At 40.2% G+C, this 12,871-nt stretch overlaps 1 protein-coding gene across 3 annotated transcripts in view; it reads left to right on the forward strand.

The window, feature by feature from the left end:
- EPRS1 (glutamyl-prolyl-tRNA synthetase 1) overlaps positions 1-12,871 on the forward strand; it is a 488,457-nt gene that overhangs the window by 6,372 nt on the left and 469,214 nt on the right. For all 3 annotated transcript variants that reach the window (XM_069233874.1, XM_069233875.1, XM_069233876.1), the window contains exon 2: positions 6,274-6,358. In XM_069233874.1, the coding sequence (XP_069089975.1) occupies positions 6,274-6,358 (85 nt within the window). The remainder of the gene's footprint in view (positions 1-6,273; positions 6,359-12,871) is intronic.

Genomic DNA, 12,871 nt, shown 5'->3' on the forward strand with positions numbered 1-12,871 from the left:
AATCTCTTCCAAAAATCCAATTACACTGATAGTATTAGGTTCTCTTAAAAATTTGTACGAAATCCATTTGGAATGATAATCAACTGCAACCAACACATACCTCTTGCCTCCATTCACTCCCCCCTATTGGACCAATAAAATCTATTCCTAGTTTTTGCCAAGGTTTATCAGGAAAAGGTACAGGACACAATGGCACCTCCCTCGTATGCAAACTTTTGTCCGCCCCTTTGCACTCATAACAATTCTTGACTGCCATCTCCACCTCCGAGTCCATACCCGGCCACCAATAATACAATCGCAACCGTTTTCTTGTGCCAGTTATCCCCACATGTCCTTCGTGAGCCAGTTTAATTAATTTGTACCTTAAGCTACTAGGAGGTATCAAACGCTCCCCTCTCATAACAAGGTTGTCCTCCACATTCAACTCCTCTTTGACTTTACCAAATGTTCTCATAACTTCAGGAACACCATTTCCTCCAGGCCAACCTTCACAAATATACTTTTTAAGAAGCAAAAGAGAGTTGTCCTTGTCCACTGCCTCCTTCCAATCCTGTCTAGAAATGATTCCTCCCGAAACAACCACACCATCAATCATGCCCACTACAACCTCTTCATCTTCAATTTGTTTTGTATCACTAGGAATGCAAACCGGACACCTAGAAAGAAAATCAGCCCTGCCATTACTCCCACCGGAAATATGCTTCATTTTCATGTTGAATTCATATAACTTAGCTAACAACCTGGTCAACCTTGGATTGGTTTTATTAAAAACTTTGTCATTCCACAAATAAACCAATGGTTTATGGTCCGTGACCACAGTAAAGGCACTTGGATAGAAGATAGCTCCCAGTAAACACCATAAAGGGCTCTACAGAACTACCCCACACATATGTTGAAAAATGGTTAGCACCCCACACGCAAGCCAATGCATCCCTCTCTATTGTGCTGTAATTTACCTCAGCCTCAGAAAGACGCCTAGACGCAAATGCAATAGTGTGCTCCATACCATTCACCATTTGACTCAAAACAGCACCTAAGCCAACTCCACTCGCATCCACAGTAATGATGGACGGTGCATCTTCGCTGAAAGGTTGAAGGGCAGGAACCTTCACTATGAGCTCTTTGAGCGTAGAAAATGCTTGCACCTGTTCATCTTGCCACTGAAATTTTTCCCCTTTTCTCAATATTTTTCTCAATGGTTCAGTAAGATAAGCAAAATTCTGCACAAACCGTGAGTAATACTCACATAGACCCAAGAATGGCTTTAATTGATCTTTATCCCTAGGGGAAGGTGAATTTTCGATTGCACTTAACAAATCCTTCTTGGGTAAAATCCCTTGAGCTGAAATTCTATGTCCTAAATAGTCTACAGAATCAACCATGAATTTGCATTTCTCTTTTCTAACTGTAATTCCATGAAGTTCCAGTATTCCGATAACCTTATCAAGTTTGTGTAGATGTTCTTGGACTGACTCCGAACCAATCAAAATGTCATCTTGATAGGCTAATACGCTGCACTCATTACCGAGCAGTTGATACATAAGCTTCTGGAATACGGAAGCCGCAGAAGCCAACCCAAATGGCATACACAAAAAACGATAAGCACCAAATGGTGTGACAAATGTGGTAAGGCTACGAGATTCTCTACTCAATTCAACTTGATGATAAGCCGACTTAAGATCGATCGAGGAAAACACTTTCATCCCCCCCAATTGTGCTAACAGATCTTGAATCTTAGGCAACGGGAAACAGTCTACCAAAATGTTCTTGTTCAAAGACCTCAAGTCCACGCATAATCTTAAATCACCTGTTTTCTTAACTGCCACTACAATCGGAGACACCCATTGAGATGAGTCAGTTGGTTCAATAACCCCTTCAGCACATAGTTCACACAAATGCTCCTTCAACTTGCTTTTAATACTCAATGGTACGTTCCGAACTTTGTGTACTACAGGCACTGCCTCCGGTTTAAGTATAATTTTATGTTCGTACCCCTTAACCAAGCCAAGTCTGTTTCTGAAGATAGCAGTATGCCTATCAAGTACCTCTTGAAGAGAATCTAACTTTACGTCAATTTTTTTCAACCAAAGTAATTGGTTGATCCGTACCTGGTCTAAGAACCATGCCGAACAGCCCTTGATCTCTCCACCCCAAGATGTTGTACCCTTTTAGCTACGTAAACTTTAGTATTGATAGTTTTATGTTGATAACAAATCTTCTCCTGAAAATACCCCATCATATCTATTTCTTGACCATCAAATGCAACCGTTTTTATGTCAGGCGGCATTAAGGTAAACTCATTCCAATTCGAATGGTAGTTCACATCAGATACGATGGTTATGGGTGAACCAGAATCCACTGTAACATCTAATAATGTATTACCTATCTTGATTTCACATACAGGATCTTTCAGAGGCTTACAACTTGCATTACAGTCGGACGTTGCACCCACCATCAAGACGCATCTTTTAACAAGGTCAAGATCACTATTCTCTGTCTGCCATAGGGAATGTTGTTGTTCAACCATCATGACCTTTTGCGATTGTTTACAAACTCGTGCAAAATGGCCAGTTTTCTTGCATTTCATACACACCTTTCCTATAGCGGGACAATTAGTTGCATTAGCTAAATGTGACTTAGAGCCACACCTAAAACAAAGTACACCTTTGACATTATTTTTCTTTAACTCAGATGACGTAAGTGTTTTAGATTTAGGTAAAACCATGTTCAAATTTTCTACTAAGTTCATTTTTGTTTTGCTCAGTTCTTTTGAAGCTATTAAGGAACGCTCAATACCTCTGGCTATTTCTAATGTTTCATTCAGTGTCTGGTTCCTACAACATAAAATTTTCTCTTGAATTCTCGTATCAAAACAATTCACTACTAATTGATCTCTAAAATATTGATCTAGGGGACCAACAAATTCACAAGTAGCAGCCAATACCCTGAGCTCAGCTATAAAGCTGTCAATCGACTCATGTTGAAATTGCTTCCTGGTGAAAAATTTGTGTCTCTCAACAATAATGCTAAGATCATCTTTGAAATGATTTTCTAGTCTATTGACCGCCTCTGTGAAAACATCCCATCAATCAGTGGACGAAGGTATTGCTTGAGGTTAGTGGTCAAAAATCCTTTGTCCTTCAGTTCCCAGGCAATTGTATAAAATCGCTTTCTTCCGAATAGGAGAAAATTTTAGCCCATCAATAGCCACCAAATAGCTTTCAAAAGATTTGTACCAGTGGTGCCATTTTAATGTAGGATTACCAGGTTCAGGTAAAAATGCCACTGGTAAATTTGCCGTTTGCATGGTGAAAATAGCCAACAGTTTACAAAACCAAGTGGTGCAAAGCTGGATTGACTAGAGAGTGCGAACAAATGAGCACCTGAATGATACTTCAATTCGCTTCCTTTAAGGTGTGTGAGTCACCATGAAATTGACTCACAACCAAGTGTTTAAACTGAAATGTGCAAGTCACGGAAAACACACAGAGAGAAAAACCAAATACTCCAGTCCATTGCGTGCGTCTTTAAAATGTTTCATCAAACAACTGTTAATAAAGTGTGCGAATCACTGAAGATGCGCAGAAATACTCCAGCTGTATAACAATTCGATGATTCGCCTAGACGCTTTAAGTGTGCGACTCACAGTATATTCCACTCGCAGCTGAGTTTATTAAAAATGAGCCAAAAGTAGAACAATTGTAAAAATTGCTCAGCTTCCAACTGTGATAATTGCCGAGCAGATGTTCACAAGAGTCTCCGTCTCACCCTGGAAAATCCGCTCACGGTAGAAACAGAGTGAGATAGTAAACAATGAACAGCAACTATGGAAACCGTGGCACGCGCATGGACCGACGGTGAAAAAATGCCGGTATGAACTCCAAATTGTAAGACAAACGCACTGCCAAAATCACAAGCAAGACATCAGTACACAACGCTTGAAGTTATCCAGTAAAATGTAGTTCAGCTGTATAGCGTGCAGCGTTAGAAACTGTCAATAATTTACAGCAAGATAACTCTGGCAGCAGACTTCATATGCGGAAAGCGCTTGAAATTGTCAATTAAAATGTACTCAGTACTGTGCAGCGCAAGGAACTAGAATAACTCTGGTAGCAGACTTGAATTGGAAAAAAACGCTTGAAATTGACGAGTAAAATGTAGTTCAGTACTAGAACGTGCAACGCTAGGAACTATCCACAAATTCTGGCAGCGGACTTGAAAAGGCAGATGCGTCACGTGAAATGCGGGAAGGCAGCTATGTTTTCTGGATTAAATAACTTGCCCTTCGCTTCGAAATGAAACATAAGTAGAGAAAAGGACTACGAGGACATCTGAAAGTACCTATAGCAAGTACGCGTAGGTTCCGATGGTGTTGATACGTTCACCGCTCGTCGCCAAATTATGTTGAATCCGGTGCAGGAAGAAGACCAGCAGAACGAGAATTATTCTTGTATTTCACTGTTTTATTTTCCGTATCAACACCGACATCCTCAGCAGCCCTCCAGAGGGAAATCCAGCCGTCAACTGTCTCCTCTGGAATGCCGCTGAGCACGCCAGAATTCATTGCAGGGAACCTTCCATAAAGGCGCCCTGCTATAAATAACATACAATCATGAACATAACACCTTCATATCCTAATGCTCATAACCTGCTGCAATAAAAAAATCTCCCTGGATGGTGTAGTTCAGGGAAGTGTTTTAATGATTCCCAACCTGTCATATATGTCTCCTTTAAAATGCATTTTAAGAGATACATTGATACTAGTGGTGATTGACTTGTTCCTTTCCTCTGCTGGAAAATGTGCAAGAGAAAATTGCTTTAAATGAAAAAATATATATAGGGAAATGTTCCTGCTTTCTAGTTAGTTCAGTTAATCTTGTGTTAATTCCAAAACATCATAATTTTGCTGCGTATTGCTGAGGGAAGACGTCTTGCCAGCGTCCAGCTTGGATTAGGATTTGGGAAAGTCCTGTTGCTGTGCTCCACTAAAATTATTGGAGCTATGCTGGGGAGCCGTCCAAGCAATATCAAAGCCCAACCAAACAAAAGCCTTTGTGGAGGAGGACTGAAGTGGAAGACCCTACTGTGGATCTACATGACCCATTCAGCCCAGTACCCATGACCCAAACTCTGGAAGATTCTTGTGACATCATCCTCAATCTCACGCTAGGGTTGAGGATGGAGTCCATCCAAGGACTGACTGTTGGTGAGACTGTTTTGGGATCCCTTTGTTGTCCCTTACAGAAGCTCAATAGATTCTAGGGGTTTCACCTTTTAACTGTGTCCTGTTAGCTCTTGCTTGGACGATTGAATCCAGCCTCTGTCTCAGGACCAGTAGGTGCATTGTGTATTGAAAATGCATACAGTCACTACCTGCATGTGAGAAGTGGACCCCTGTAATCTGATGTTAGCAGATTATTGCTTAGCTCATTCCCAGCAGCTGCAATGACGCTAGACTGGCTGGCCTTTAGACACATGACCAAGTGTTTAATGGTTGGTGGATATTGCACAGGATGCCGGTTGCTTGCTTGTTTTCCAGGATCTGCCATTATCAACAAGACTCCATTTTTAGATCTGCCTGTCTTAACCTGGTGAACACTGCTTAAGTCAGAAAGGCTTGTCTCTGGGATAAAGCCATTTCTGTGCTAACTCCAAAATTGTGAAACTGAGTCACTTTGTCTGTGGCAGATTCCTAAGGTGTTTTTTTTTGTCTTTTGCAAGTCGTTAAAGACTTGCATTTTCCGCTAGCTTCAAATTCTCCTTCACCTGCACTCACTGTCCTTCATTTTGACCTAGCACTAAGATGTCTTTGGGCACACCAAGCCTAACTCATCCCTCATTCATTCATCCATCCGTCTCCCCCTCACCCCCCAAAAAAACAAAAACAAAACTACTGGAACATACACTTAAAAGCCCAGTTGGAGCTTTCATTGGCTTTTAAACTGTGTACAGTGCCACATGTCACAGAGCACCTGATCCTTGTTGGCCCCATTATCTGGACATCACAACTTAAACTTTGGAACCATTTTTTTGTTACCATCAATTTTGTGTGGAGAATCCACAGGTCAGTCTGGGTTTTAGTTCTTTGTTTTTTATGCTTTTGCAAAGTTCTGTTTGTTTTGAGTTGCACAGTGTGCCAAAGTGTGATCCCAGGTCACCGCAAACAATATGTTCATGTCAATTCATGTTGCCATGTATGAAGCATGCAGACTCTTTGCCATCGACTTTGATTAATTTCCATCCAATTTATATATCCACTTTTTTTCCTTGTAGGAGCCTTGCTGACAGCAGAGCACATCAAAGACAATGTCAAGCTTTCAGTTGAAGAAGGCAAAGAGAATATTCTTCGAGTGCCAGAGTAAGTGTCCTCCGAATCAAAGCTTCTATTGGCTCAGTTTGATCTTCTTTGGAGTTCTGGGTGTATGCATCTAGGAGAGACGCTGACCTTGAAGAGCTGAAGGCAAAAATGTTGCGTGGTCGGACGTACCTTGAAAGATATTCATGTCTGTTGAAGCCATGAGAAGAATCTTGGAAAGCTGGAGAGAAAGCTCACCTGTTATTTATTTTTTTCGCCTGTAGGTGCATTCCATAGAATTTTGTTCAGGCGTAGTCCCTCACCAAGCACTTCAGTAATTAAATTCGGCACTGGAATAAAATAGTGTTTATTTTTTTAATCACATTTCTTCTTTGTTTTCTCGTGATTTTGACGATATTGGATTACATATTCCTCTCTCAATTTGTCTTTACATATACCTTTTTACTATTTTAAAAGTGCTTAAAACTCATCTATTTAAAGCTGTTTTTCTTTCTTAAAATACTTCTGGATTATTAATATACTTATTTTTCTTTGCTTCTTTTAGTTTACTTTTATTTTATTTTATTGTTCTCATCATTCCTTTTCTTTTTGTTGTGAATGCAAGTTATTGTATAATATGTCTGTTGCCCTACTGAAGAATGAGCACTGGCTTAAGGTGTGGCTGTGTTCAAGAGTTGTTTTTCAGAACTGTTTGTGAATTTGTGATTAGAAATACTTAAGTGTCTTGGTATTGACCATATGTGTCCATTCACAAGTGAACCACACGCGGAGCCCAATCCATCTATGTTGCTGTCGTATACCGCACTGTATGATTGTATGTTTTATTTGATGGAAGAAAGAAAGCAAGAGGTGAATGAATGTAAATGAATTCAAAAAGCGCAACTGCTGCTTCATGATAAGCTTCCTGGTGCTGAAATGAAACAGGGAAGTAAGAGAGATTCTAAGGTTAGTGGAACAGGAAGGTCTTCAGTTGAGATAGTTAACAGCCTTCCATTGGGAATACTGCGAAGGTACAATGGTAAGGTATTCCAGATGGTGGGGGCAAGAAGAGAAAGATCTTCCACCAGATTTGTCTCGCCGCACTTTAGGAACATAAAGTAAATTATGAATTCCCGAGTATAGGGCATTAAAGAGAAAATCTTTTTTTAACCTGTTCTGGACGGTCATCGGGCCGTTCTGGGGAAAAAAAAGCGCTGTGCGTGATCAGAAGAGTTTTAAACTTAATTTTCGGCATGATTGGCAGCCAGTGAAGTGATTTCAACCTGATGGAGTCTCTCTGTAATATTTAGTACAAGTCTGGCAGCTGAAGCCACATGAGCAGGTCTTGAGAGGCTCCCAGATAGAGAACATTGCCAAAGTCTAATCTACATGTAATCAGGGCGTGTATAATCCCCTTCCAGGTGACTAAAGGGAGATATTTTAAATTCATTTTCAATGATTTCAACAGCTTGAAATAGGTAGTAGCCTTGGCATGGACTTCGGGTTTAAAAGATAAAGTTGAATCCAACAACACCAAGTTTCCTAGCAACTGTTGAGAGTGTAGTTACTTGCCCCCGTTTAGGAGGCCATAGTATCGAAGAATCAATAGGAGAAAGAGTACCAAATGTCAAAATATCAGTTTTGTCAATGTTTAGATGTAGGAAACTGTTGTTCATCAATGTGGTGCTCAATGTGATGCCTTTGCCTAATTCATTAGGAAAGCTTCCAGCATTTTCAGAAGAATTTTTCACTAATTGTTTCAGTGCGAGACAACAAGGTGGAGTGTAGCCGCAATTAAAGTACTAATCACAGAAAGTGGTGAATCATCTCATGTTTTTGGTAACTTGCAACTTGTCTAAAGCAGGGTTGAGTAAATTATGTGGCAGGAAAAGGCAAATGAATGTGACATAATTCCGGCCCCTTTTGTAATAGTATTACTTCATTATTTTGCTGTTTTACACTTAACGCTGTATGGGCATTGGCTGCTTCTCAATAATGGCAGTTTAACACCCAAATATATAACTCATCAACAGAAAGGGGACTAGTCAAGCTTTGCAATAAGCCTTTCACTGCGCGGCAACACGTCAATACTTTTTTTGTAACTCTTGTACCGTATGTGCTAGAAACAATTTTTGTTTTGTTAAAATCTGCAGATCATGCAGCAGATGATGGATAATTTGAAAAATGCAGCAGCATATCTATAATTATGTGAAAAAATGCTCTGTCCGCACAATCGCAAATTGCCAGTGGTCCTGCCCTCTAGATACAAAAAGCTTAGTGCTTTTTTTACTTACTAGAAAATTCAAAATAACAGCTGATCATGTGTGGGTCAGTTTGGGTATGAAATAACTCACCAATATTCTTAAATCTGAGGTGCGCAGAGTATGATTATTTTCACACACGACTTAGTGGGTTCATAACTTAAGCTCTGAAAAAAGGTAGCCAGTGACTGACTAAAATGTGGGTTCTAAAACTCTTGAATAGTGTACTTGCAGGATAATGACGTATTTTGTGAGTAGTGGTGGTGTATGAAGGCATCAACTAACCAGGTTGATTGTGCGTAGAGAGTTTGAACGTGACTTCTTGCATCCATGAATTCTAAAATTAGAGAGTGCAGTCATGAGGAATGCTAGAAAGTAATGGCTCTCACGAGAATCTGTGCACTGTCTACTTACATGCCGGTTCGCTTGCACCTTGACCGGGGCTTGCTAAGTCGTGCGCCAGAGATCGCGTTAAGACCAGATTCGCACGTTGGCATGCACACGGTGTGGGGAAGATACCTTATCTTTTTCACCTGCAATGGCTACTGTTTAAGGGCGTGCCAGTATTTACTAGCTACAAAGTGGCACTCCCCTTTGTGTTTCTAATAACTATAATGTGTTGGAAAAAGAAAACGTCTCGATAACCCCATCAGGTTTTGCACATTTACACAAAAAAACAAGCATACAAAACTTGCAAATCTGATATTCCTAAAAACAGCAATACACAAAACACAACATAAAGCCAAATGTTATAAAGGTGCAATGGCACTCTCAGATTACAGTTCTTGGATATTTTTTCTAAACCCTCATAGTTCCTAAGAAAAGGGGGGATTCATTCTTGTGGTGCAACCTTGTGACATACCAACCCTCTGCAACAGTTCTAAATTCAAATAATCCTTATTGCAACAAATGATGGTCTATGGTGATTCGTAATGCATTGAGCTCCATATACAAGTGTAATTAGACACAGTCCACCATCAAATACACACAGTTGTCCAGTTTATATTTGATTATACAATTCCAATGAAGTGTACATCACACACTATTGAATAGGACTATTGGAATATGCTGATTTCCTCAAAAGCATGGAGTCCATTGTTTACTGTATCTAAAAGGTGAATAAATTTGCCTTCCCTTTAGTCTGGGACAGAGTTCATATCTTCTCTCCGGGGGTTTTCTGTAACTTTTTTGAAGACCAACCATCTGATGTCCTCTATGATGTGTTTCAAAGTTTGCAAATGTTCTACTAACAGGGCACTTGGTGTTAAACAGCTAATACGGCTGCAGTGCTGGAGGATCTTGGTTTTATCCTTCTGTCTATTTTGGCCCACATATACCAACGTACAGGGACACCTCACTATATAAATTATATCCATGCTGTTGCACTTTGTGAATTATTTTATGGATTTTCTTGTTATGCACTTATTCTTTAGTATTGTGACAGATTGCAAGGTTTACCTCTACCACATTTGTAATGACCAACCACCAGTGGTAGATTCAGATGTGTGCATAAGTCCACCTGGTCAGGTGCTGGCAATACTGATCTGACAACATGGACCATAATGTTTTTGCCTTGCTTGAAGGCAAATATGGACCTGTCCTCCATTCCCACTTTGTCGTGTATCAACTCCCAGTACCAACTTTTGACTTTCTTTATGGTATTGCTGTGTGAACAGAAAGTGGTGACACATACTAGTCTATTGTTTTCATTTCTCCGCTCATTGAGTTTCAGTAGGCTGTCCCTGGGACAATTAAATGCCCGTTCCCTGGCATACTTCAGCAATCCCCTACGATACCCCAGGGCTTGCAGTTTTCCAGTTAGAATGTTGGATTCCTTGGAGTAATTCATCATATGGGCACAGTTTGTCCTGGTCCCCATGAATTGTCCATAAGGCAGATTAGCCCTCATACTTCTTGGATGATGGCTCACATTACCTGAGCAGTGCGTTTTGATAAATTGAGTGTTCTGTACTTTGTCTTGTACTGCTTATTGTCCCATTACTTTAATGGTAATCCATCGGAATTGGATTTCAATTACTGTGAATCATAGTGAACGGATTGTCATCTAATCTGCCATTTAACCAGCTCAAGAATGCTTCCAGTGTGGTAACAGCCCCTTCCCAAATCATCAGGATATTGTCTACATATCTTCTCTTTAGAATAATATTCTTGAAGAAGGGATTTGATATGCACTTGATCATGTTTGCCTTTAAAGCAAGTTTGCTAAATTGTGTGCAAAATCGGCCTCCAATGTCATTCCCTTGGATTTGAAATAGGATTTATTCTTAGAAACAAAAAAAATGTAGTAGCTATGTCAAGTAGTGATAATATGAACTCCATAGGCACCTATATGGGTTTCTGTCTGGTTTCCACTGTGGACTTCATCACCTCTAATACCTTCTGTTGAGGATATTTGTGTACAGTGAGGTTAGATCCATAGTGACCAACAACTGACTGTGGTAAAATTGGGTGGTCTTCTATAAGGCTGATGACATCTGGGATTATGTTGCTAGTCTTGCCTCAAGTATCAAAATAAGAAGCTTTGAGCCACAGAGCTACATGTATTTTTGTGTACTGCAATGAGCCCAGGTTCTGAAGAACTCGGGGTAACCCCTTCAATGGTTTTGTGATCTCCCTAGGCTGCATGCCTGCTTGAGTGCCACTAGGTAAATCAATGTGAAATATTAGATGAGATATGGCTGCATGTCATCTTGTATGAAGCAGAAGTAGTAAAATCGGCATATTGGGTGAACATAATGTGTACTTATTTTTGGTCTGTTTTGGAGCACTGGGTGCTGAGTCTGCGTGGAAGTAGATTCTGGTCTTTGTGTCAGTCGTGACTTGTACTCTGAACTTCTAAATGCCTAATGTAGTTCTTAGTAGTGTGAAGCAGACATCTGTGCAGAGGCTTGCTTCTTCCTGCAAGTATCTTACAACCACATCTGAAAATAAAGTCCAGTTCTGTAGGTCTGCAGTTTATGATGGTGCTGCACAAAGAGTGGTTTAAATGAAGTACTTGCAGATGTGTTGGTGCAAAGCACTGTGAAGCAGAAGCCAGTGAAAGGAACAATTCATTTATTGATGCTTGTACTTGTTTATCAGTGATTACTATTGTTTTCTGTTAGTATAGCTATCAAACCTTCATCTGGACTCAGTTTGATAATTTAATCATAGAGGTATTTGATGACCTTGTTCTTATGAAGACATTTTACTTACTTAAAGGCAGGTATTTTGCATTAAGTTCCAGCCTGAACAATTAGATTGTGTAAGGCTTGTTTATTTCCTTAAAACATACCTCCCACCTTAATGAGAGACAGATGATGTCAGTAAGAATGGAAGGGTATGCGGGAGCAGGAGGAGAGTGAGGTGGAAGGCTGCCATTTTGTTTATCTTAAAAGGTGAGTTTATGGATGCGGGAGGATTTTAAGCTTGTAGGGAGAAAAATTGAGAGGTGCAGGGACCATGGGTTGGACGGTTATCTTTTTTTATCTGGTAGGAATTTGCCTCAACATCAGCTACAGCTGTTGTATGGGTAAGTACAAGGTTTGTTAGGACAGTTATCCATAAAACAACTGTACCTTCTATAATTGCCTTTAAAAAAAACAAACAAAAAAACTGCCTCCCATTCCTCCTCCCTCCCCTCGAAACAGCACACCCTAAACACACCCATCCTTAAAACCATTTTTGACCCACAGTATAAGACGTGCAATTCCCACAACCACATAAAAAATGCATTTTGGACAACAGTTCCATCTCTTTCAGTATTTGATATGGATGATATTTTAAAAACAGGGGTCTTAAAAACTTCATACGAGCAGAAATATAAAAATAAGTACGAGAGACGAGTAACACTTTACGTTCAGGGGACATATACAAAATCCATTACCATTCCTAATCGCATTGCACCGTTTACGGGATGAAACGATTGGGTTATACCCCACTGTTACTTTGAAAATTTCATGTCGTAATCTGGAGTCGGGAATCTGGGCCAAATAAGGGAAGACGGCGTTCTGGCCAAGGGTATCTAATGAGAAACTGATCGAAGACTTCTCCCCTTAGATAGGCCAGGTCCAAACAACCCATAGCCTTTCCCACAGATTCTCTCAAAGCTAGTTTGCTGGAGGGAGACCAAAATTCTAATGTCCCCCAGAGAGTGTTTTTTCGATATCCCTTAACCTGTTTCTGACTTCCCTTCCCCGATTTCTTCCTCTATCAAGAATTTAATCTCAACTGAATTTTTATATCTTTTAGTGTTTCACTGTCCCTCGATAGCATGTTAAAAATCCCAGAACACAGAGGTTCGACCACAGATCCC

The sequence above is a fragment of the Pleurodeles waltl genome, chromosome 5 (genome assembly GCF_031143425.1).
Source record: "Pleurodeles waltl isolate 20211129_DDA chromosome 5, aPleWal1.hap1.20221129, whole genome shotgun sequence".
In the NCBI taxonomy this organism is placed as follows: domain Eukaryota; kingdom Metazoa; phylum Chordata; class Amphibia; order Caudata; family Salamandridae; genus Pleurodeles; species Pleurodeles waltl.